We start from the raw sequence: 26607 nt of genomic DNA on the forward strand, positions 1-26607 counted from the left end.
ATTGTCTGTAATTAAAAACAATGACTGCAGATGCTGGAAACCAGAGTTTAGATTAGAGTGATGCTGGAAAAGCACAGCAGTTCAGGCAGCATCCGAGGAACAGTAAAAGCGACGTTTCAGGCAAAAGCCCTTCATCAGGAATACAGGCAGAGAGCCTTAAGGGTGGAAAGAGAGGAGGGTGGGGGTGGGGAGAAAGTAGCATAGAGTACAATAGGTGAGTGGGGGAGGGGATGAAGGTGATAGGTCAGAGAGGAGGGTGGAGTGGATAGGTGGAAAAGAAGATAGGCAGGTTGGACAAGTCATGGGGACAGTGCTGAGCTGGAAGTTTGGAACTGGGGTGAGGTGGGGAAGGGGAAATGAGGAAACTGTTGAAGTCCACATTGATGCCCTGGGGTTGAAGTGGCTCCTTTTTTGCTGGACAATGTCAATTTCTTGTGTAGTTGGAACTGCACTCATCTGGGCAAGTGGAGAATATAGCAGTCTGCCTTAGGTCCTGTCACACAACACTAGATTATAGTCCAATAGGTTTATTTGAAAACACTAGCTTTCACAGTGTTGTTCCTTCATCAGGTGCTAGTGAGAGAGGAAGACCTTAGACACAGAATTTACAAGGAAAAGATCAAAGGGTCACACAACTCATGTGAATGAAATGAACACACCTAAGATGACTCTTAAAGTGAAGGTTTTGATTGATTAATATGCAAATCCTAGAATTTCTTTCAAGTCACTGCCCTGAAACAATTTATTGTGCTATTAAAAGAAAGGAGGTGACACTTCTGGTTAGACAATGTACTTGGAGATGGTGGACAGCCTTTGAAGAGTCAGGAGGCCAGTCACTGCAGAATTCCCAACTCTGACCTACACTTATGATCGCAGTGTTTATATAGCTTGTCTATTCAGTTTCATGTCAATGGTAGCCTCTTGATGTTGGTAGTGATGGTATTACCATTGTCAAGGCAAAATGTTTTATTCTCACTTGTTTGATTTGTGCATGGCACATACAAGGCTGAAACGTTAATTGCTGCTTACCAGCCCAAGCATGAAGTATTGTTCAGGTCTTCGGCACAGTCTACTTCATCACCTGTCACTTAATTCCTCAATCTAATCCATCTAACCTTTCCCCTTGACCCAGACATAAATTTAAGGTAAGGGCCAGGAGGTGTGGATGAGCTGTGAGGAAATGTTTTTCACCCTGAATGTGGTGGGAATCTGGAAATCATTACCTCTAGGCCTGGTAGAGGCAGAAACTCTCATGACACCTAAGAAGTATTCAGATGTGCACTTCCACTGCCAAAGGCATGCGAGGATATGGACCAAGTGTTAGAAAATGTGTTAGAATAGCTGACTGGTTTTGACTGGTGTGAAGTTGATGGACTGAAAGGCCTCTTTCTGTGTTGTAGATGTATATGATTCTAATTGAGCCACATTTTCACGTCTCCCCATCTTCCTGGGTGTAAATGATGCACAGAAGTGATTATGCTCAAAGAGTTCACTTACACTTGATTCCCATCTAATGTGATGTTGTCTGTGGATTTTCAAGTTGACTGTTTTGTCCACTATAGGAATTTTTTTGTGAGCTAACTGAAATGTGTAGACTGTGCTCTGAAAAAATAACTTTTCCTGCAATGTTATTTTAACAAGAAGTCAAACTATGATCTTTCTTTTTATTCTTTGTCAAGCTAATAGAAACTGAAGATCCATTGCAGAATGGTAAAGTGGTGAACACAGCTTTGTGTGACTGAAGTTTCAACCATGAAATTGAGCAATAACATAATCCTTATGTTATCTTATTTCCCTTAGAAATTGCACTCTGTGATCAGGCAGCCTTTAAATTTATCGCTCGTCAGAAACTGACACTGAAGCAGTTGAGAGTGCTGTTGGCTCATCTACCTGGGAAGAAGATAAGTACACAACATCTGCGAGGTGCTAGGTGGATGAATACAGGCCAGGTTCAAACCTTCCGACTTCTGAAACATTGGAAAATTGCGAACCTTCGATTGGATACTGTGGAGGCTCTACTACGTGGCCTGAAAGAAGCCAACATTCATGATGCATACACAAAGCTGCTGCACAGGCTTTGAATAAACATGTGATAGTATAGGAGAGAAGAAATAGGGTGTGTGACAGCACAGCATCAAAGTTGGCATCAGCAATCTTACTGTTAATCATTATTTGCTGACAGTGATACAAAATGGTATTTATACTATTACAAAAAGCACTCTACGTTAAGTGTACATGTGGGAATTAAAACTGAGTTCTGATTGCCCAAGGACTAATGTCAATACCATGAATTAGACACATATGCAGCAAATCTCTGATTCTTTGCTAAGTCTTATCTACACTAAGTTGATAATCCTACATTTACTGCTGATTTATAGCAGCGAGCAGATAGATTTTTTTTGTCAAATGTATTTTAGAACTTTTATATTTGCATACCTTTGGTTGATATTATCTCAGCCATAACAATAAGGAGCAAAATTAATCATCAAATGAAAAGTCACTACAAATCCCTCAGATATACTAAATTAAAACTGAGTAGGCACATGTTGTCATGGAGACAATTTTTTTTATCAATTGTTATATGACAATTTCTTATGCCAGACCAAGTGACACATGTTCAGATTTGTTGATCAATCAATCCCCGGTTCTGATGTCTAAACACTCAATGTAAACATTTTCTGCCATGAAACATCTTATAACATAAAGCTGATATTGAACCTGACAAGACATGATTCCCATTGCACATAATTTCCTGTAAGTAGGCTTTTGTTTCCATCCAAGGTATAATCAAAGAGACAAGGTCAGTGAAACCCATTACCTTTACTGAAAAAATATTTTACTGTAATTCAAATCTATGTCTGGCTGTGTTTTAATGCATCAACGTTGCTTTCTTCTCTCACCCAGAATTGGAAAAGATGATCAATTTTGCTTTCAATTTCCATCCAGCTCTCATCTTCACCTGTCCGTCTCTGACTCTTCCCTTCTCTTCCTCGACACCTCTATTTCCATTTCTGGGGATAGGCTGTCCACCAATATTCATCCACTAACGCTCACAGTTACTTTGACTATTTATTCCTCCACCATGTTTCCTATGATGACTCCATTCCATTTTTTGGTTTCTCTGTCGCTGTTGCATCTGTTATGATGATGCCACCTTCTGCAGGAGTCCTCAGAAATGTCCACCTTTTTCCTCAATGGATGATTTCACACCATCATGGTTGACAGGGCCCTACACCATGTCTGACCTGTTTCCTGCCCTTCACAGCAATGGTAGTATTTCCCTGGTCATCACCTTCCACTCCAACAGCCTCCACATCCAAAGTATCATAAGCTGCCATTTTCACTACCACCAGATGTCTATTTCTTTCCCCCTCTTGTTAGCATTCTGCAAGGATTCCTAGTCCACTCCTCCTTCACTCCCAACACCACCTTACACTGTACCACCCCTGCCACCTTTCCATGCAATTGTAGAAGATACAACTCCTGCCTGTTTACCTCCTCCCTCTCAGTGTCAAAGGCTCTGCCTTGCATGTGAAGCAGCAATTTACCTGCACCTTCATTCAATCTAGTCTACAATATTTGCTACTCAGAATGTGGTCACCTCTGCATTGGGGTGATGAAATATAGACTGGTGACCGCTTTGTATGAAATCTGTGCTTGGTCCCTAAGGACTACACCAAGCTACTAGTTGCTTGCCATTTGAACACACTATCCATGCCAACGTTTCCCTCTCAGGTCTGTTGCAGTGTTCCAGTGAAGCTCAACCTAAGCTGGAGGAACTTTACCTCTTCATCCGCCTGGATATCTTACAGCTCTCAGGACTTAATGATGAGTTTAGCAATTCCTCCCCCATGCTCATTACCTACCCGTACATGCCAGGCCCAGTTGTGAATGGGTTGCTCCCTGCACAGCCCACCCACTTTCAACTATTCACAATTCTTGTTAGCACTTACTCCAAATTATTCACACTCTTGGCTTATCATCAGCAATCTCTCTGTTTGTGTCCTCTCTCTCTCTCTCTCTCTCTCTCTCTCAGCAACAAATCCATGTATTCTGTTCCTCCTTCCCTCAACCTCACCCCCTGCCATCAGTGTAAAAACCACCATTTCCCAGTTGCTTTCCATTTTGACAAAGGGTTCCCGGACTTGAAATGTTAACTCTGTTTCTCTGTCTACAGAATTTGCCAAGCCAGCTGTGTTTCTCTAGCACTTTCTGTTTTTGTTTTGAATTTGCAACATTTCTTTCTTTTATTGTTATTTAATTGTGTATTTATTGTGGCCTTAATCCATGAAAAGTAGCTATCTCAGTATACAGAGTCCAAAGAAAATCTTTTATCACATTAATGAATTTCAGGCATGATACGACATTGAACTTTCCTTCCGTTGCCTACACCTCCGTGCTCATTTCTTTGGACAAGAGTGGTCTCTCCACCCTTCACCCATCTCTAAAACTCTCCCTCCACGTATACCCCTTCCCTGTGGCCTTTTACTTGCATTCAACCTGTTCATTGAGAACTGTCGAAGTTATACTGGTCGCTTCAATTTCTCTTCATCAACCGATCTCCCAATGAACTGACTGCACTCTGTGCTCTCAGATCAAACCTGACTCTGTAATTGAGCCTGCCGACAAGGGTGATGCTGTTGTTATCTGGCAGCCTGACATGTACATTGTGGAGCTTGAGCCCTAGCTCTCAGACACCTTCCCCAGACCATGACCCCGCCATGAAATATCAGGATCCCATGTCCACCACAGTCACTAACCTCATTTCATTCAGTGATCTCCACCCCCCCCCCCCCCCCCCCACCTTCACCACCTTCAAGCTCATAGTCTCCCAACCCCTCACATCTCGCTCCTACCTCCTTCCTGAAATGCACAAACTGGGCTGCTTGGGCAGACTCATTGTTTCCGTCTGCTCCTGCCCCACTGGACTCATCTCTTCCTATGTCAACTACTCTTTTTCTCCCATTGTCCAGTCCCTTCCCACTCACATCTGTGATTCAGAGTTTCCAGTTTGTGGGCTCCAGTCGCCTCCTCTTTACCATGGACATGCAGCTGCATTACACATCCATCCTCCATTAGGATGGTCTCAGGGCTGGCTCTCTGGCCTCCTGGAAAAAAGGCCTGAACCATTCCCGTGCAACACCACCTTTCTCCACCTGCGTGAGCTTATCTTCACCCTGAACAATTTCTCTTTTAACTTCTCTCACTTTATTCAGATCAAATGGGTGGGCAGAGCTACTCACACCAGCCCTAGTTATGTTTGTTTCTTTGTGAAATACATGGAACATTCCTTGTTCCAGTCCTATTCCGGCCACAACCCACACCTTTTTCTCCCATTTATCGATGATACCCTTGAGTTGCTTTCCTGTTTTGTCCAGAATTGGAAACGTTTATCAATTAAACTTTCAATTTCCATCCCGTTCCCACCTTCACCTGGTCTATTTCTGACTCTTCCCTACCCTTCCTTGATATCTCTGTTTCCATTTCTGGTGATAGGCTGGTCATCAATATTCAGTATGAACCCACTGACTCCCACAGCTACCTGGACTATACATCCTCACATCCAGCTTCCTGTAAAGTCTCTATTCCACCCTGCTAGTTCCTCCACCTCAATCGTATCTGTTCTGATGATGCCAACTTTAACAAGGGGGCCTCCAAAATGTCCATCTTCTTCCTCAACCAGCAGAGTAGTTGACAAGGCCCTCAACTGGATCTCGAACCATCTCCTGCACTTCAGCTCTCACCCCCTCTCTTCCCCCTCACAACAGTCCCCATTGTCCTCATCTACAATCCCAGCAGCATACACATCCAGAGTTCAATAGCTGCCATATCTAGTTGGATGCCATCACCAGACTAATAAGTACTTTGCGTCAGTCTTCACAGTGGAAGACATGAGTAATATCCCAACAATTAAAGGGAGTCAGGGGGCTGAGTTGAGTATGGTTGCCATTACAAAAGAGGTAGTGCTAGAAAAGCTAAAAGGTCTTAAAATTGACAAATCTCCTGGCCCCGATGGGCTACATCTTAGAGTTCTGAGGGAGGTGGCTGAGGAAATAGCGGAGGCGTTGGTTGAGATCTTTCAAAAGTCACTGGAGTCAGGGAATGTCCCGGATGATTGGAAGACCGCTGTTGTAACCCCATTGTTCAAGAAAGGATCAAGACAAAAGATGGAAAATTATAGGCCAATTAGCCTAACCTCGGTTGTTGGTAAAATTCTAGAATCCATCATTAAGGATGAGGTTTCTAAATTATTGGAAGAGCAGGGTCGGATTAGAACAAGTCAACATGGATTTAGTAAGGGGAGGTCGTGCCTGACAAACCTGTTAGAATTCTTTGAAGAGGTGACAAGTAGGTTAGACCAGGGAAACCCAATGGATGTCTGGACTTCCAAAAGACCTTTGATAAGGTGCCACACTGGAGGCTGCTGAATAAGGTGAGGGCCCATGGTGTTCAAGATGAGCTACTGGCATGGATTGAGGATTGGCTGTCTGACAGAAGGCAGAGAGTTGGAATAAGCGGTTCTTTTTCGGGATGGCAGCCGGTGACAAGCGGTGTCCCGCAGGGTTTAGTGTTGGGGCTGCAGCTGTTCATGTTATATATTAATGATCTGGATGAAGGGACTGGGAGCATTCTAGTGAAGTTTGCCGATGATACAAAGTTAGGTAGACAGACAGGTAATACTGAGGAAGTGCGAGGCTGCAGAAGGATCTAGACAGTTTGGGAGAGTGGTCCAGGAAATGGCTGATGAAGTTCAATGTGAGCAAATGTGAGGTCTTGCACTTTGGAAAAAAGAATACAAGCATGGACTACTTTCGAAACGGTGAGAAAATTCATAAAGCCAAAGTACAAAGGGATCTGGGAGTGCTAGTCGAGGATTCTCTAAAGGTAAGCATGCAGGTTGAATCCGCGATTAAGAAAGTGAATGCAATGTTGTCATTTATCTCAAGAGGGTTGGAATATAAAGTAGCGATGTGCTACTGAGACTTTATAAAGCTCTGGTTAGGCCCCATTTGGAATACTGTGTCCAGTTTTGGGCCCCACACCTCAGGAGGGACACTGGAGTGTGTCCAGCAGAGATTCACATGGATGATTTCTGGAATGGTAGGTCTAACATACGAGGAACGGCTGAGGATCCTGGGATTGTACTCATTGGAGTTTAGAAGGTTAAGGGGAGATCTAATAGAAACTTACAAGATAATACATGGCTTGGAAAGGGTGGATGCTAAGAAATTGTTACCGTTAGGCGAGGAGACTAGGACCCGTGGACACAGCCTTAGAATTAGAGGGGGTAAATTCAGAACAGAAATGCGGAGACATTTCTTCAGCCAGAGAGTGGTGGGCCTGTGGAATTCATTGTCACAGAGTGCAGTGGAGGTTGGGACGCTAAATGTCTTCAAGGCAGAGATTGATAAATTCTTGATGTCACAAGGAATTAAGGGCTACGGGAAGAATTCGGGTAAGTGGAGTTGAAATGCCCATCAGCTATGATTAAATGGCGGAGTGGACTCGATGGGCCGAATGGCCTTACTTCTACTCCTATGTCTTATAGTCTTATGGTTGCCCTCTCCCCTCCCCTTGTCAGCTTTCCACAAAGATCATTCCCTCTGGCACACCCTGGTCCTCTCCTCCTTCACTTCCAATATCCCTCCCACAGCACCAAGGACCTTCTTCTCCAACTGCAGAAAGGATAACACTTGCCCATTTTCTTCCCTGTCCTCACTATCCAAGGGCCCAAACACACTTTCCAGGTAAAGTGGCACTTTACCTATACTTTGCTGAATCCATTCTACTACATTCACTGCTCACAATGTGGTCTCCTCTACATTGGGGAAACAAAGCATAGAATGGGTGAGCACTTTGCAGAACCCCTACGTTCTGTCCACAAAAAAGACCCTGAGCTTCCAGTTGTGTGCTGCTTTAAAACGCCACCCTGTTCCCTGGCCAACATCTCTGTCTCAGACTTGCTGCAGTGCTCCAGCAAGGCTCAGTGCAAGCTGGAAGAATTGCATTTCATTTTCTCTTGGTAAAATCTCCAGCTTTCTGGAGTCAATATCGAGTTCAACAATTTTATGGCTTTAGGCACCTTCTCCCAAGTCCTTACTCCAGCACCCACACACCAGACCTTGTTATCACATACAGAGGAACCTTGATCATCTGACATTTGATTATCTGAATTTTGGATTATCTGAACAAGATCAAAAGGTCCTGATGCTTGGCTAAACTGTGTTATCCGGCATTTCACTATCCGAACATTTGATTATCCAAACAAAATACATCCCGCCGATGTTGTTTGAATAATCGAGGTTCCTCTGTAATCTGCTACTACACCCAACCGTTGTTCACCATTTAGTCCCAATTAGCAGCCATTCAGTCTCCTAGGCCGACTGTTATCCACTCCTTTGTCTGTTCAACTGTTCTTCTCTCTCCTTCGGCTCTATTTTCACCTCTTGTTTACTCCCTTAACCACTCCCAACCTATCTTCTGCATAAAAAGCAATTTTTCCTAGCTACCATTAGTTCTGAAAAAGGATAACTGGACACAAAACATCTGATTTCTCTTCACAGATGCTTCCGGAACTGCTGAGATTTTTCCCACAATTTCTGTTTTTGCTTGTGAACAGAGACCCCTGGCGGTGGGTGTCCCCAAACTTCCCATCCAAGTCCTGAGCAGATTGGCATGCAGACTCCTTTCACTCCTATCCCCTCCCACATCCAGAGGAAGGCCAGAATGTGATATACAGTAAAAGATAAATTCATCCTGCAAGCTGTCTACTATGCACATGTGCTTTCTTCTTTATGTGTTAGGGTTAGTGGTATTTTTGGACACTTCTGTTTTGCCTAGCTGTAAACTTCCCAAGCCTGGAGGATTGTCACAATTATGCTCCCCAACTGTTGGATTTAGATCCATGAAGAACAATGTCTATCAGTCCTTGAGACCTGAGAGGCATAAGCTTATAGAGACTCACAGAAACAGACCCGTTGGTCCAACACATCTATTCTGACCAGATGTCCTAAATCAATCTAATCCCATTTGCAAGCATTTGGCCCTTATCCCTCTGAACATTTCCTATTCATATACCCATCCAGATGCCTTTGAAATGCTGCAGTTGTACCAGCTTCCACAATTTCCTCTGGCAGCTCATTCCATACACGCACCACCCTCTTCATGCAAACGTTGCCCCTTTCTTTCCTTTTATATCTTTCCCCTCTCACCCTAAATCTATGCCCTCTAGTTCTGGACTCCCCCACTCCAGGGAAAAGACTTTGTCTATTTACCCTACCCATGCCCCTCATGATTTTATAAACCTCTATAGAGTCATAGAGATGTACAGCATGGAAACAGACCCTTTGGTCCAACCTATCCACGCTGACCAGATATCCCAAACCAATCTAGTCTCACCTGCTAGCACCCGGCCCATATCCCTCCAAACCCTTCCTATTCATATACCCAACCAGATGCCTCTTAAATGTTGCAATTGTACCAGCCTCCACCACTTGCTCTGGCAGCTCATTCCATACCCGTACCACCCTCTGCGTGAAAAAGTTGCCCCTTAGGTCTCTTTCATATCTTTCCCCTCTCTCCCTAAACCTATGCCTTCTAGTTCTGGACTTGCCAAACCCAGGGAAAAGACTTTGCCTATTTACCCAATCCATGCCCCTCATAATTTTGTAAACCTCTATAAGGTCACCTCTCAGCCTCCGATGCTCCAGGGAAAACAGCCCCAGCCTGTTCAGCCTCTTTCTATAGCTCAAATCCTCCAACCCTGTCAACGCCCTTGTAAATCTTTTCTGAACCCTTCCAAGTTTCACAACATCTTTCCGATAGGAAGGAGACCAGAATTGCACGCAATATTCCAACAATGGCCTAACCAATGTCCTGTACAGCCGCAACATGACCTCCCAACTCCTGTACTCAATACTCTGACAATAAAGGAAAGCATACCAAATGCCTTCTTCATTAACCTACCTACCTGAGACTCCACTTTCAAGGAGCTATGAACCTGCACTCCAGAGTCTCTTTGTTCGCAACACTCCCTAGGACCTTACCATTAAGTGTATAAGTCCTGCTAAGATTTGCTTTCCCAAAATGCAGCACCTTACATTTATCTGAATTAAACTCCATCTGCCACTTCTCAGCCCATCTGGTCAAGATCCTGTTGTAACCTGAGGTAACCCTCTTCGCTGTTCACTACACCTCCAATCATCTGCAAATTTACTAACTCGACCTCTTATGCTCGCATCCATATCATTTATTTAAATGACAAAAAGTAGAGGACCCAGCACCGATCCTTGTGGCACTCCACTGGTCACAGGCCTCCAGTCTGAAAAACAACCCTCCACTACCACCCTCTGTCTTCTACCTTTGAGCCAGTTCTGTATCCAAATGGCTAGTTCTCCCTCTATTCCATGAGATCTAACCTTACTAATCAATCTCCCACGGGGAACTTTGTCGAACGCCTTACTGAAGTCCATATAGATCACATCTACCACTCAGCTCTCATCAATCCTCTTTGTTACTTCTTCAAAAAATTCAATCATGTTTGTGAGGACATGATTTCCCACACACAAAGCCATGTTGACTATCCCTAATCAGTCCTTGCTTTTCCGAATACATGTACATCCTGTCCCTCAGAATTCCCTCCAACAACTTGCCCACCACCGACGTCAGGCTCACTAGTCTGTAGTCCCCTGGCTAATGTCAACCCTCAGCCTCCGATATTCCATGGAAAACCACCGCAACCTATTCACCGCAACCGCAACCTCTTCCTGTAGCTCAAACACTCCAACCATGGCAACCTTCTATTCTGAACCCTTTAAAATTTCACAACATCCTTCCATGACCTATCTTTTTCAAATACATTCAAGCTGTCTGAGCAGAAACAAAATTGAAGTGTTCGGACAGAAGGGGCTGAATGGCATCTGTCTGCACGGTAACATTTTCTATAGTCGTCTGGACACCTTAGACAGGCTTTTCATCATGAGATGGGCAGTAGGTATTGGGACATTTCCTGGCTCAGAGAATGCAAAGTCTGGATTTCCATTTTGGGTGCTTTGAGCATTAACAAGAGTCAGACAGAGTTCAGAGAGAACAGTCGAGGGCAGTCGAGTGTCAAGGCAGGTTTTGTAAAAGACTCCCCCAGTGCTATGGGATTTCATCGCAGTTATGGTGAAAATACTTTGAGAGGAGGATTAAAGAGTTGAAGATAAAACATCAACTTGTTAAGTCATTGTGGCCAGATCCTAAATGCCTGTAGTATTAGGTGAAGGGGTAAATGTAGGGGAATGGATCTGGGTGGGTTGCGCTTTGGCGGGTCGGTGCGGACTTGTTGGGCCGAAGGGCCTGTTTCCACACTGTAAGTAATCTAATCTAATCTAATCAAAGTAATCTAACCTAATCTAATCCTGAGTTTGTGTAGAACTGGCACAAACAATGGATTGGGAAGAAAACAAAAATATTGGGAAGATGATTTTTGCTGTATGGGTGTCAAATATTTTGTACACTTTTAAATGCAACTCATTTACTACTTGTAATCCCAAGCATCTTGCAACAAACGGTTGAATATTTCCGCTGGCAAGTAGCAATTTTTACTGTAATATTATTACTGGCTTTTCTATCAGTCAGTTGCTGCAAAATTGCAAGCATCACTTCAAATAGTCATTGTTATGCTCTGATTCTTGCACAGAATAACTACGAATGCATGCCGTTTGAAGGTAGATCATCTGAAATTGCATTGTATCTTTCAAGTGTGGTCTTACTTAGGGAAGGTACATTGGTCTTGGAGGGTTTATAAGCTTACCAGAATGATGCCTGGATGCAAGGAAAGATTTTGCAAATTAGTTAAATGTTCCCTGGAATTTAGGAGGTGACTGGTTCAACATTTTTGGGATATTAACAGGAACAGACAAAATAGATAGTTATATTGAAGCTATTTCTGCGGATTGATGGGTCTTGGATGGAAGTATAAAATCAGATCTTTCAGGAGTGAAATTCAAAACCGCATACACATAAAGGGTTCTAGAAGTTTGGAACTCGCTTCTGTACATAGCAATTGATGTTAGGCTCATTGTTAATTTTAAATCTAAGATTGATAGGTTTAGTCATCCAAAGATATTAAAGAATATGGGATATATTAAAGATATTAAAGAATAAGGGCAGCAATATTGAATTGAGTCACACATCAACCATGGTCCCCGCAACTGACTTGAGATGATAAGTGACCTATACCTTCAACATTCCTGTGTAACCAATGGGTAACTGGGATTAATAACTGATTTCATCTTTTAGTCAATTGCCTTTGAGATGAATGTCATGATTAACCACTGAACATTAACAATGTGTATTTATGAAGCACTATTAAAGCAATGGAATGATCAGAGGCGCTTCACAGAGGTATCAGAAAACAAAATATAACACCTGGACACATGAGGAGAAATCAGGCCAGACCACCAAAAACTGATCAAAGTGGTATGTTTTGAGAAGTGTCTTAAAAATGAAAACAGTGTTAAGAATCAGAGAAGTATGGGGATCTTAAAACCTGGAGGCAACTTACACACCCACCAACAGTAAAGCAATAAAATCAGGGACACTCAAGAAGCAAGAATTAAATGAATGCAGATACCACAGATAGTTCTAGGAGTGGGAGAAATTGCAATGATAATATAGATCAGATTCTTTCAATTAATGGCAGAACATAAGAAAACATTATTTCACTAAGAGGCTGGCAGCTCTTATCTAGGATAATTATAAGGTTAAGTAACTTTATGGAAAAACTAGGAAATATCACAAAGTAAAGACTGGTCACATCTTGTAAGAAAATAAATATGGTATGTAGAGTGACAGTTACTTTAATTTGTTGCTTATAGTGTGAGTAGGTGATATTGAATATACATTTTATTTTCTGTGTTTACTTTCAAATCCTATGCGTTCGATTTTCAATAAATGCTTTTTTAGAACAATGGAAATGCTGTATGAAGAGCAAAATGAAATATCAATATATAACATCAGTCAGCACTAGATTTCATAAAGATCTATTTCCTGCTGGTCAAAGAGATAAGTAATATCATATTTCTGTGGATTATAGAAAAGATTGCACTTGGCAAGTTCATTCAAGTATCATTGAATACCCACCCTCATCGTCCACACTCCCAATATCCCTGCAATCCTACTCTTAATTCTCTCAGTAGCACCATCCAAATGACCATGCACTGCTTTTATATCATATAAAATAGCTTCTGGTAAGTAAAGAGGTTTAATTCATAATTGCCACTCTCAAAGAACAATAATAAACAATAAGTCAATGAAACAACTTGATCAAGAGAGGATCTGCAGCTAAATACTATAGATTTCAAAGTAATATCATTTTTAAGAAGCGATTATGTAATAACTGAGAATTCTTATTCATTGATCTTGGCTACAGTGTGATCGAAAAAGAATGAGACCATGTCAACTCGAGATAAGAGTGATTTGTCATGACATATGCTTCCAGTCCCTTAGTTCCTTTCACATCAATCAGGAACTGAACAAAAGAGCATAAGAAATAGGAGCATGTGTAGTCCATATGAGTCATAAGATCTGACAGGTCATGCAATATCAGCATGGTTCATTTACTTTCATTCACTTTCCTGTGTGGTCTGTACGCCCTTGGATTCACTGAGTGTCTTAAATTTTCTCTATCTTGACCTTAAATCTGTTCAATTATGAGTCATTTCCTTATTATTGTACTGCTATTTTTTTTTCAACAAAGAATGTGTAATTTGCCTTCCTAATCACACAACACCAGGTTATAGTCCAACAGGTTTATTTGGAAGTACAAGCTTTCAGAACGCTGCTCCTTCGTCAGGTAGGAGATTTGAAGTTCTGGGATTTACATATTAATGAATCGAAACCTGCAACCCATGCTAAAAGATGAAAGACTTAACAATCTAAGTTTGTTCAATATATCACATCAGTTTTTTGACACTATGACGTCTTGCTCTAAATTCTGCATTCGATGATCCTGCCCCACTAACTACCTGATGAAGGAGCAGCACCCCAAAAGCTTTTACTTCCAAATAAACCTGTTGGACTATAACCTGGTGCTGTGTGATTTTTAACTTTGTAAAGGTAAAAACAATGACTGCAGATGCTGGAAACCAGATTCTGGATTAGTGGTGCTGGAAGAGCACAGCAGTTCAGGCAGCATCCGCAGAGCAGTAAAATCGACGTTTCGGGCAAAAACCCTTCATCAGGAATAAAGGCAGAGAGCCTGAAGGGTGGAGAGATAAGCTAGAGGAGGGTGGGGGTGGGGAGAAAGTCAGGACAAGGTTGAAGAGCTTCAGGGCAGGGGAAATGACCTGGGAGTTGCAGTGGGAGAGGGACTCCCTGAGATTCTTATAGAGAGAGGAGGAAAACTTCTTCAAGGCAGGCATCCTTGCAAGAGGATTCAGAGTAGGGTTAAAATCAACTAGGGAAAAACAATGACTGCAGATGCTGGAAACCAGATTCTGGATTAGTGGTGCTGGAAGAGCACAGCAGTTCAGGCTCCAACCATGCCCTGACTTTCTCCCCACCCCCACCCTCCTCTCACTTATCTCTCCACACTTCAGGCTCTCTGCCTTTATTCCTGATGAAGGGCTTTTGCCTGAAATGTCGATTTTACTGCTCCTCGGATGCTGCCTGAACTACTGTGATTTTTAACTTTGCCCATCCCAGTCCAACACCAGCACCTCTACACCATTCCTTATCAATTACTGTACCTGCATGCTAGCTTCCTGTGTTACATGTATGAGCACTGTCAGAACATCAGTATTTACTAGTTTCACATCTTTTCAAAAAATTCTACTTTTCTGTGCTTGTTACCAAAGTGACTAATATCACAACTCCTCACTTTATGATGCATGTACTACCTTGCAATCTATTCATTTGTCTCTTTGAAGTCTCTTTGTACAGTTCTATTAAACATATTATTAGCAAATTGCTCTTAGTTCCTTTCTCTAACTCATTAATACATTGTGAATAGCTTGTGTTCCAGCTCTAATTTTTGGGATTCTGTAGCACTCACAACCTGTCAACTTGGAAATGTCCCGTTTATGCCTAATCTCTGCTTTGCCTTTGTTATGTATTTGTTTATTCACGCTAATAGATTGCCCTCAATTTTATACATCCTTGCTTTCTGTATTGGCTGGATGCAGGGCATTTTTACTGAAGGCCTTTAGAAAATTCATATTTATTAGATATACTGGTTCTTCTTTATCAATGATTACATTCTCAATAACTCTGTCAAACATGATTTTCCCTTCTTAAAACCACATTGATTTTTCTGATCATGCTATAATTCTCAACATGAATTATTAAGACTTCTTTAATGGCACAGTGGTTAGCACTGCTGCCTCACAGCGCCAGAGACCTGGGTTCAATTCCCGCCTCAGGCGACTGACTGTGTGGAGTTTGCACATTCTCCCTATGTCTGCGTGGGTTTCCTCCCACAGTCCAAAGATGTGCAGGGTCAGGTGAATTGGCCATACTAAATTGCCTGTAGTGTTAGGTGAAGGGGTAAATGTAGGGGAATGGGTCTGGGGGTGTTGTGGGTCAGTGTGGACTTGTTGGGCTGAAGGGCCTGTTTCCACACTGTAAGTAATGTAATGTCATCTAATCTAATCTAAATCTAGTAGATTCTGACTTGCTGGTTAGCTCTACTGCCTCACAACACCTTGGAGCCAGGATCAATTCCAGCCTTAGGCGATTGTCTGTGTGGACTTTGCATGTTCTATCTGAGTCTACATGGGTTTCTTCTGTCTGCTCCAGTTTCCTCTCACAGTCCAAAGATCTGCAGGTTAGCTGGATTGGCCATGCTTAAAAAAGTTTTCCCATAGTATCCAGGGATGTTAAGGTTAGATGGGTTAGCCATCATTAAAAGCCACATGATAGTGGGTGAGTCTGGGTGAGATGCCCTTCAGAGGGTCAGTGCAGACTTGAAGAGTCCAATGGCCTCTTTCTGCACTGTAGGAATTCTATGAATACAATTTTCCTGCAATATCAATATAATCTGTCTAATACAAGCAATGAGTCAAATTACCCTTGAATTATAAGTAATAGAATAAAAAGAACAAGGATTTATAAGAGAAGTGATGTACAGAAATGAAAAGAGATTGTGAACTTCTGGTAACAGTTGTATAGAAATACCTTGTTATTTTGTATGATCATGTTAAGAACAAAGAACAAAGAAAATTTACAGCCCAGGAACAGGCCCTTCAGCCCTCCAAGCCTGGGCCAATCCAAATCTACTGTCTAAACTGTCGGTCAATTCCTAACCATCTGTATCCCTCTGCTCCCCACCTACTCATGCATCTGTCCAGACACATCTTAAATGAATCTACCGTGCCTGCCTCTACCACCTCTGCTGGCAACGCGTTCCAAATGCCCACCACCCTCTGTGTGAAGTACTTGTCGTGTGTATCCCCCTTAAACTTTCCACCTCTCACCTTGACAACATGACCTCTCATTATTGAATCCTTCACCCTGGGAAAAAGCTTGTCTCTATCCACCCTGTCTATACCCTTCATGATTTTGTAAATATTGAACAGAAACATCAAGATCAGTATTTTTTGCAAAAACAGAAATTGTTAGAACAGCGCAGCATGTCTGGCGGCATCCTTGAAGAGAAATCAGAGTTAACGGAAGGGTCACAGGACCTGAAACATTTTCCAGCAATTTCTGTTTTTGTTTCTGCTTTACAGCAATTGCAGTTCTTTCAGTTTTTAGTCCAGTATGAGGTGCATTATTAGCATATCCAGTGGAAGCATAAAGAGAAAGCAGTACTTTTTTTTAATGCTCTTGTGGGATGTGGGCATTAACTACAAGAACGAATAGTTGTCTTCTGGAAATGTTACATGCTTTCACTGAAACCGATATGATTTTGCTAGTTATGAATCACCTTTTCTTCATGCCCATTTGCAAAATCATGCAGTACAATATGATTGTTTTGTCTGTGCGGTCTGCTTGGAATTCAGTCTGGTAGCACTGGATTGCTCTGAAAACAACTCAGCCTTGAGATCGTATAAAATTTAGGAATTATTTTGTAATTAGCAATTATAAAAAAGGTTTTTAGAGGAGAATGTAGAAGAAGTTGGAGTGGAGAGTAAATTCTGGCTTAAATTGGTTGGATTGAATGGCCTGTTCCTGTTTTGTATCTTCTATGCAATCCTACTTAATCCGATGAAACATGGTTTATGATCTAATGCATGACAGCCAAGCCAAGTACAACTTCCAATGAGAAAGGATTGCTGAATCAAGCTGCATAATTACAGAAAATGAATAATTATTCTCACCTGAAGGTTTTATGAAATCTATGATATTTATGTTCTGTATTGTGCATACATAGTGATTCTCAGGCAACCCCTATAATGAAGGTATTATGAGCAATGAAAACAACTTCTAGCCATTCACATGATTTCCCAGAATTGAGTGGAAAACTTCCTCCTTTTGCTAGTAGTCAGTAGGAAATAAAGTAAGTTTTCTTATCACAAGCTCATTAATGATTGTGTGAAAGTTAACCGTGAAAGAAAGAATATCCCTTAGGTTATTTCCTGGAGCTCAATCCCTCTTATCTTTGAAGTTTTAATTACTTGAAGGATGTGAATCAGTTTGTGGATTGTTTCGATTTTTGTTTATATACTCATGGGCTTTTTCAATCCTTACTCATAACTAGCTTCTAAAATTGAGTATAAAATTGAGCGGAGTTTGAATGACCCATATATAGTACATGACTTATAACCATCGACATAGTTTATGCGGCACAGTGGCACAGTGATTAGCACTGCTGCATCACAACGCCAGAGACCCAGGTTCAATTCCCGCCTCAGGTGACTGACTGTGTGAGTTTGCACATTCTCCCCGTGTCTGCGTGGGTTTCCTCCGGGTGCTCTGGTTTCCTCCCACAGTCCAAAGATGTGCAGGTCAGGTGAATTGGCCATGCTAAATTGCCCGTGGTGTTAGGTGAAGGGGTAAGTGTAAGGGTGTGGGTGGGTTGTGCTTCGGTGGGTTGATGTGGACTTGTTGGGCCGAAGGGCCTGTTTCCACACTATAGGTAATATAATCTAATCTAGTCAATTATGCTTCCTCATACTTATTGAGGTTTTGAGTGAAGACCGAGGGTTATTTCCAATCGTTCTCTAAAGACATCAAAGGCTCAGGAACTCTGTGTCACTGACACATGGTTCTTTGTACAGCATTCATGGTTACAGTGTGTCTGCTTTAGATTTGTTAAAAAATAATTTGCAATCCAGGAAGAAATTCACTGGCTTGTAGACTCATAAATTAATACCTTACACATTCATTCCAAACGTTTGGGTGATTTGACTATAGTCAGGCTACAAGAACAATTTGACATTAAATCAAAAGAAATTAACATGATTATGTTTGCTAGTTTAATCAGTTTTGCATTTTTAAAAACATGTTCTGCAGTCCTCCACTCATTCTATGTAAAGTTTCATATAGAGTCATAGAATCATAGAGATGTATAGCCCGGAAACAGACCCTTTGGTCCAATTCGTCCATGCCCACCAGATATCCTAAATAAATCTAGTTCCATTTGCTAGCGTTTGGCTCATATCCCTCTAAACCCTTCCTATTTATATACCCATCTAGATGCCTTTTAAATGTTGCAATTGTATTAGCCTCCACCACTTCCTCTGGCAGCTCATTCCATACACCCTCTGTGTGAAAAAGTTGCCCCTTCGGTTCCTTTTAAATCTTTGCCCTCTTATGTTAAACATTTGCCCTCTAGTTTTAGACTTCCCTACCCTGGGGAAAAGACCTTGTCTATTTACCCTATCCATGCCCCTCATGATTATATAAACCTCTACAAGATCACCCCCTCAGTCTCTGACGCTCTAGGGAAAATAGCTCCAGCCTCTTCAACCTCTCCCTGGAGCGCAAACCCTCCAACCCTGGTAACATCCTTATAAAACTTTTCTGAACCCTTTCAAGTTTCACACCATTCTTTCTATAGCAGGGAGATCAGAACTGAACACAGTTTTCCAAAAGTGGCCCAATCAATGGCCTGTACAGCCACAACATGACTCCCAACTCCTATATTCAATGCACTGACTAAGAAAGGCAAGCACACCAAATGCCTGATCCACTATCCTATCTACCAGCAACTCCACCTTCAAGGGACTATGAACCTGAACCCCAACATCTCTTTGTTCAGCAACACTCCCCAGAACCTAACCATGAAGTGTATAGGTTCTGTCCTTATTTGCCTTGCCAAAATGTAGCACCTCACATTTATCTAAATTAAACTCCACCTGCCACTCCTTAGCCCATTGACCTATCTGATCAAGATCCCGTTGTATTCTCAGGTAACCTTTTTCGCTGTCCAATACACCACCCTCTGTCTCCTACCTTCAAACCAGTTCTATATCCAAATAGCTAGTTTTCCGTGTATTCTTTGTGATCTAACCTTGCTAACTAGTCTACCATGAGGAACCTTGTTGAATGCCTTACTGAAGCCCATATGGATCATTAAACACTGCTCTGCCCTAATCAATCTTCTTCATTACTTTTCAAAAACTTAATGAAGTTAGTGAGACATGATTTCCCACACAAAAAACCATGTTAACTATCCCTAGTCAGTCCTTACCTTTCCAAATACATGTAAATCCTGTCATTCAGGATTCCCTTCAACAACTTGCCCACCACTGATGTTAGGCTCACTGGTCTATAGTTCCCTGGCTTCTCCTTTCAATCTTTCTTAAACAGTGGCATCATGTTGGCCAGTCTCCAGTCTTCCGGTACCTCACCTGTGACTATCGATGATACAAATATCTCAGCAAGGGGTCCAGTAATCACTTCTCTAGCTTCCCACAGAGTTCTAGAGTACACCTGGTCAAGTTCTGGGAATTTATCCACCTTTATGTGTTTTCAGCTGTCCAACATCTCCTCCCCCTCTGTAATATGGATATTTTTCAAGATATCGCTGTTTATTTCCCCACTTTCTACATCTTCCATGTCCTTCTCCACAGTAAACACTGATGAAAAATACGCATTTACTATCTCTCCCATCTTCTGCAGTTCCACACATTAGTAGCCTTGTTGATCCTTAAGGACCTCTATTCTCTCCCTAGTTATGCTTTTATCCTCAATGTATTTGTAAAATCCCATTTGATTTTCCTTAACCCTATTTGCTAAAGCTATCTCATGTTTCTCTTTTGCCCTCCTGATTTCCCTCTTAAGTATACTCCTATTCATTTATACTTTTCTGAGGATACGATCATTTTCCATCATTATTTTAAGAATAGAATTATGGTCACTGACCATAAAGTCCTCCCCACTGACTCACAGTTTAAACTGCAAAGAATATTCTGGAACTAAGTAAAAGTGATGTTTCTTCTGCATTGATATGTCAGTAAACATATAATTGTTAAAACGAATAGGATTCCCTCATTTGATTAAAATGTGTTTTTGTTTGAAATTGTAGAAGTGTTGGATCATTGGCTTATATTTTGAAAAGTATTCTGTTCCTCACGGAGTTTTAAAATACTATATCCAAGTTATGAAAAACAATGAATGAAACAAATGTTTTTTGTAATCATTCATTGGATGTGGGTAGACTGGCATTTATTGCCATTACTAATTGCTCTTGATAGTGAGCTGCCTTTTTGAACTGCTGCCATTTTACAGTTTCAATTGAAAATTCCCCAGGCTCTCTCCTACTTCCTCATAAAATGACTATTACGTCGTACAGAAACCACTACTGCATCAGCAACCATCTTAATTTGTAAAATGCATTGCTCTGTCAGCTTTGTGGTATTATACTTAGACAACAAGTTCAAAGAGGGGCCTGCCATTTGATTTATGGTAGGGATTTTCAAATTATCTGCTAATAATTTTTTAAAAAGTCATTTGGAACAGAGACAGTCTGCTTTATGCTATCAATTTTATCACCACAGTTGATGGCAGGATTAGATTAGGCATTATTGAGAATCCAACTTTACAATCAAAGTGATACTTGCTTTAACAATCAAAAGGCAGTGGACTGAGTCTCATGTTATTTTGGCTAAATGTCAGTTGTATTGAGATTTTAGGAGCGATTCCCGATACAAGACCCAAATTTAGCAAATTCACCTCATTAACTATCTATCTGTCCTTCTAGTGTCCCTCAAATGAAGATTCTGTCCCCATCTTACCACACATTGTTCTAAGAGCAAATTGCCACTCAGCCTTGTCATCTATGCCATTCATCAAAGGCCATTGAGCTCCTGAATACTTGTTGGCAATCTACTGTTGCACCTCCCTGGCAATATAGAGTCATGGAGTCACATAGCAGGGAAACAGACCCATTAGTCCAACTTGTCCGCACTGACCAGACACCCCAATTTGACCTAGTCCCATTTGCCAGCATTTGGTCCATATCCCTCTAAACCTTTCCTTCTCATGTTCCCATCCAGATGCCTTTTAACTGTTGTAATTGTACCAGCCTTCACCACTTCCTCAGGCAGCTTGTTGCATACTCGCAAATCTTTTTTAAATCTTTCCCATCTCACCTTAAACCTATGCCCTTTAGTTTGGGACTCCCCCATGTTACAAAAAAGACTGTGACTATTCACCCTATCCATTCCCCTCATGTGGAGGTGCCAGTGGTAGACTGGGGTGGACAGATGACACCAGATTAAAGCCTACCAGGTTTATTTGAAATCACAAGCTTTTGAAATCACAAGTGTTGCCCCTTCATCAGGTGAAGTGAGAGAGAAATACACAGGCACAAAATTTACAGGCAGAGACGTCAATGGGCAGAGAGATGAAAAAGTCATACAAATGGTGTGAGTGGAGTGTTGACAGGCCAAATGGTAAGTCTCTGCAGGGATCAAGAGTGCCAGGTGGGATGAGTAAAGTGTCAATAGATGAATAACATGGGAAGGGATGACCTATAATCTGATTTAGTGAAGCATAGAAATAATTATAAAATATTTAAAATAAAGTGGTGCTGGAGACAAACCAAATGACTGGAATAACATAATAGGTAAGAGTTGCATGTGAGGGTCTAACCAAAATAATAAGTAATCCAAAGCTGTAACAAACTAATAACAGATTATAACAATTTATCCAGGTGATGGTGTCAAAACAGGATAGTGAGGAGGATTTTACAGGTACAGGACAGTGTGGTGGGGTCACATGTAGTGCAATATAAACCCAAGATCATGGTTGAGGCCATTTTCATGGATACGGAAACTGGCTATCAGTTTCTTTTCAGCGATTCTGCATTTTTGCATATCTCAAAGGCTGCCTTGGAAGATATGTACCTGAAGATCAGAGGCTGAATGACCTTGACAGCTGGAGTGTTCCCTGACTGGGAGGGAACATTCCTGACTGGCGATTGTTGAGCGGTGTCCCTTCGTCCATTGTTGTAGCTTCTGCAAGGTCTTGCTATTAAAGCATGCCAAGTACTGGCATCATGAACAAAGACTATATCACATTGTATGATGGTTTTCTGCACCCAGCTCTCATCATCTCCTGGAACTGGCCATCAGTCATCTCCTGCCTGGCTTGCAGCATCTAATGTATCTAAGTTCTGTCATGCACAAAAAGAGCTTCCTCCTCCCCAGTCTCCTCTTTCTCCTCCTTGGAAGACTTTTCCTGTTCTTGCAGTACCTGCACACAGCAGACACCCTTATTGCCTGCTCCAATTGTGAAGGCACAGCATGCCAAGGTGATGTGACATACTCCATCTGGATTATACTGGAGGGCCACCCTCAAGACTGCTCCAAGAAATAGAATCACATCTTCAGCAGTGCTTCTGTCTACTCTACCACTGCCCTGACAATCTGTGCATCAACTCGGTGAAGATGCAGTGTCTGTTGTAGGACCCACCAACCCATTGCACAAAAAGGGCATGCCTGGTAGAATCTGACACTTTGGTCATCTCAGGGCCACATCAATCATTCAAACTTTCAGTAAAGGTCATCATCATACATACATGACATTTGATGAAATTATGTTCCCGTTCTCCCACTCCCAAGTTTCACAGGTGACCATTTGCCTATTTGTAAATCATTCCATTAACTTCGACATCATTGTGATATCAATTTGTAAGTATCAATATCATGGTGCAAATTGACTTGACCACTATTTGATCCAAAGCATGTTCACTGCACATACCCTGCAGATGGTGGAAGAAATAATTGGAAAGTAAATAGAAAGTAAATGGTATTTGCCAATTCAATGTTGTAGCATCCAGCAGCCGTGGATCCCATGCTTTCGCTGATTAAACTGCCACTGATTCTGCCCAGTTTGGATGTTGTCCCAGCCATTTCCAGTTGCAGTCAGTGTGTACAAGTGATAGCAGGGAACTCAGCTCATAGTGGACAGTCAGCACCATAGAGTCATATAGCATGGAAACACTCTTCAGTCCAATCACTGAACAATGAAGGCAAGCATGCGAAATGCCTTTTTAACCACTTTGTCTATATGTGACGCAAACTTCAAAGAATTATATGCCTGAACCCATAGTTCCCTCTGTTCTACAACACTATCCAAGGCCTATGCTCTGCCCAGTTGCTAGGTAACCCTCAGAGTTTCCATGACCCCTTTTATGTCTCAACAGCCTCATTTCATACACATCCCTAATTGTGATCCACCACATTGAACATTGCTTCTAATTGTCCTCTTGTTCCGTGAGCTCAGCATTGCAGTTTAATGATGGTTGCCCTGTTCCTCTTAATTCTCCCTGTGGAGTCCATGGTGATGGTCATGGTAATTAACCCCTCTGTCATGGCCTACCATATGCTAACCCCTTATACCTCAAGATTCCCCTCATTGCTGACCTTGTCTCCACATCAACACATTTCTGTTTTCATCCCTCCAACCTTGCCCCCAGTCTAACAAACGCCCCCACCCTGTACTCTATCTTCCAGGATTATCTTCGCTTCAGTCCCCTAACCCTCCTCAACAGCAACCCCTGAACATGACTGACCAAATCCCTGACCTCTGACTTTGCAGCTCCCTGACTAACAATACACAATTCGCCCAACTGTTTGTGATGGCCCTCCAGGACTGACCATTACTCAGGCTCCAGACTGTGGTCATGTAGACCCTGACTGGCCCAGGCAAATGACTAACCATTGCCAAGTCAGTGGGAAACATGGCAGATGGTGGAATTTAAATTCAATTTAAAAATATGGAATTAAGAGCTTAATGATCCTGAAACCATTGTCGATTTTTGGAAAGATCCGTCTGATTCACTGCTCTCCTCATCCGGTCAGGCCTCCATGTGTCTCCAGACCCACAGCAACATGGTTGACTCCTAACTGCCCTCTGGGCAATTGAAGATGGGCAAACAATGCTGCCAAGTCCATCATTCCCACTTCTTGCTTTCATTAACTGATTGAGAGTTCCCATCACTTACAGACTATTGTGCCTGATCGTGGTGAATAGATGGGTTTGTCATGTTGGAATGTCTCAGTTCTTTCTTTATTTTCCTTCCAGAGTATTGTCAGTTTAAAGCTAAATTTCACAGACTTCTGAGGTTCCTCTTCCCACCCTTCAGAGACTTCCTGTTCAGCCGCACTGTAATTGAAGCTTTTTGTGGTCACTTTCTTGCCTTGGCGATCTCTTGATTTTCAACAATTTTTTTCAATGTCTTAACCCTTACCATTCCAAGACCTTTATCCGTTATTGGAGTCAGGTTTCCTTTTTATCAACGGCACCTCAGAATCATCTGAGGACTTGTTGTGGTTTTGGAATCTTCCCTTTCCAGATGTGTCCTATGGGTTCTGCTTCAACTTGGCATCCTTGTTTTGGAGGTTTTTTTTTCCCCAGTTTCCACTATGCTTTGTCATGTGCTTTATGTCTGCATATTACGCTATGTGCACATTGAGATCCTAGTAGAAAGTGAGGACTGCAGATGCTGGAGATCAGAGTCAAAAAGTGTGGTGCTGGAATAGCTCAGCCAGTCAGACAGCATTCGAGGAGCAGAAGAATGTGATTCCTGATGAAGAGCTTGCACTTGAAACGTCGACTCTCCTGCTCCTCGAATGCTGCCTGACTGGCCGTGCTTTTCCAGCACCACATGTTTTGATTGAGATACTAGTCTAGAGTACCTAGGGCTGTGAGAGTCTGCACATATATAAATATTTAATTTGAAGTTGTAACAAACTCCACACAATCTGTGTGACCAGGTCTATGGGTGGAGAATTTGGGTGGAGTCTGGAAACAAGATGTTGATAAATACATTAGTGCTAACTCTGGCTCCTGAGCGTCTCAAATAATTATTGCTAAGTAGTCAGTATAATATGCAACTATTTCTATCATGTAATAAACTTGCTCCTGAAATGTAAGAGAGGTGCCTTTTCTTGTTAAAACTCACTGGTGGTCTCTTCTTTACCATTAATAATTACAGACTCTTAGACTCAGCTTGAAAAAGATGACATTTAAATTTATTGTTCCTTTGGATTTGATTCCCTACCTCGAAGCCAGAAGATCTGGATTCAAAGATCACTTGTCTGCAGGTGTGTGATAGCATGTCTGAGCAGGGTGATTAAAATCACCACAATGTAGGTTTCTCACTCATTTGTCCCCCTATATTTAAATTCCTTTTGTTATCATATTACAGTTCCCTTCTCTCTCTCTTCCTCCTGCCCTTTTTGGCCAGCCTACTGCACCAACGTACCATGGTCTCCATTCTACATGTCCTTCCTACATTCTTTAACCTTAACTTCACAGATGGCAAGTACATTATACCTGTATAACAGAATCTGATTGTGGAGATCCCATTCTCTATTACATATTGCATCGCCTTACTCTGTTTCCTATCTTCTCACAAACTCCATTTTGAGCCTGCTCCCTCTCTAGGGGCCCTGTTCGAAGATGCAACAATGTCTAGATATGGTTCCTCCTCCTTTACATGTCACAGCATCTCAAACTCACACATCAACTCAATGACAATGAGCCAAAGGAAGTTAAGAAGGAGTCATCTACCTAATACATGTGCAGTCTATGTATCCCCACTGCCTGCTAACTCCTATATGCTGCAGCAAGCACCCAACCTAATTTATTTCTAAGTTTTCTATATCTATGCACTAACTTGCACAAAATACTAAAACACAGTACAGCTATTTTTAATACTTACCACTAAAAATGAACCACCACAGAACTGAAAGCAAAAAAAAGTAGCACTTCCTTCCCCTCTGCACCACTGTATCAAATGACCAACTTTTGCAATGAGTTTATGATGGCTTCAATTCTGCAATTAATGGCCAATCACATTTTGTTTTTGCAATGGAAAATGCATCTACTTTGCAGCCAAACTTCTGTTGAAGAGAGTGGGCAATCAGGAGAACTATAGATGTCCTACTGATAAGTTACCCTATTGTACTTTTGTTAATGACAGAGAGATGTTGTGAAGGTGTCCAGGAAGAGAACTTGATCCATTGATCTCAAAAAACCTGTTCTTTCTCGATTGAAAACTGCAATGTCAGCGAAATACCTGCATATGTTACAATGTAAAAACATTAAGGTTTAGTTTTGAGTTGATTTTCAAAACACATGTTGAGCTTATGGTATATCTAAGAACATAAGAGACCCACCTGTCACGCATTCTATCTTTTAATATTCCTTCCAAAACACTCCAAC

At 41.8% G+C, this 26607-nt stretch overlaps 2 protein-coding genes across 3 annotated transcripts in view; one reads left to right on the plus strand and one right to left on the minus strand.

The window, feature by feature from the left end:
- The window catches only part of LOC140477396 (tumor necrosis factor receptor superfamily member 11B-like), a 68015-nt gene extending 65766 nt beyond the window's left edge, over positions 1-2249 (plus strand). For both annotated transcript variants that reach the window (XM_072571213.1, XM_072571214.1), the window contains exon 4: positions 1801-2249. In XM_072571213.1, coding sequence (XP_072427314.1) covers positions 1801-2081 — 281 coding nt within the window. In that variant the 3' untranslated portion in view covers positions 2082-2249. The remainder of the gene's footprint in view (positions 1-1800) is intronic.
- Positions 1-26607, minus strand: part of colec10 (collectin sub-family member 10 (C-type lectin)) — a 240100-nt gene that overhangs the window by 96534 nt on the left and 116959 nt on the right. The gene's annotated exons all lie outside the window — the stretch shown is intronic.

The sequence above is a fragment of the Chiloscyllium punctatum genome, chromosome 5 (assembly GCF_047496795.1).
Source record: "Chiloscyllium punctatum isolate Juve2018m chromosome 5, sChiPun1.3, whole genome shotgun sequence".
NCBI classification, from domain to species: domain Eukaryota; kingdom Metazoa; phylum Chordata; class Chondrichthyes; order Orectolobiformes; family Hemiscylliidae; genus Chiloscyllium; species Chiloscyllium punctatum.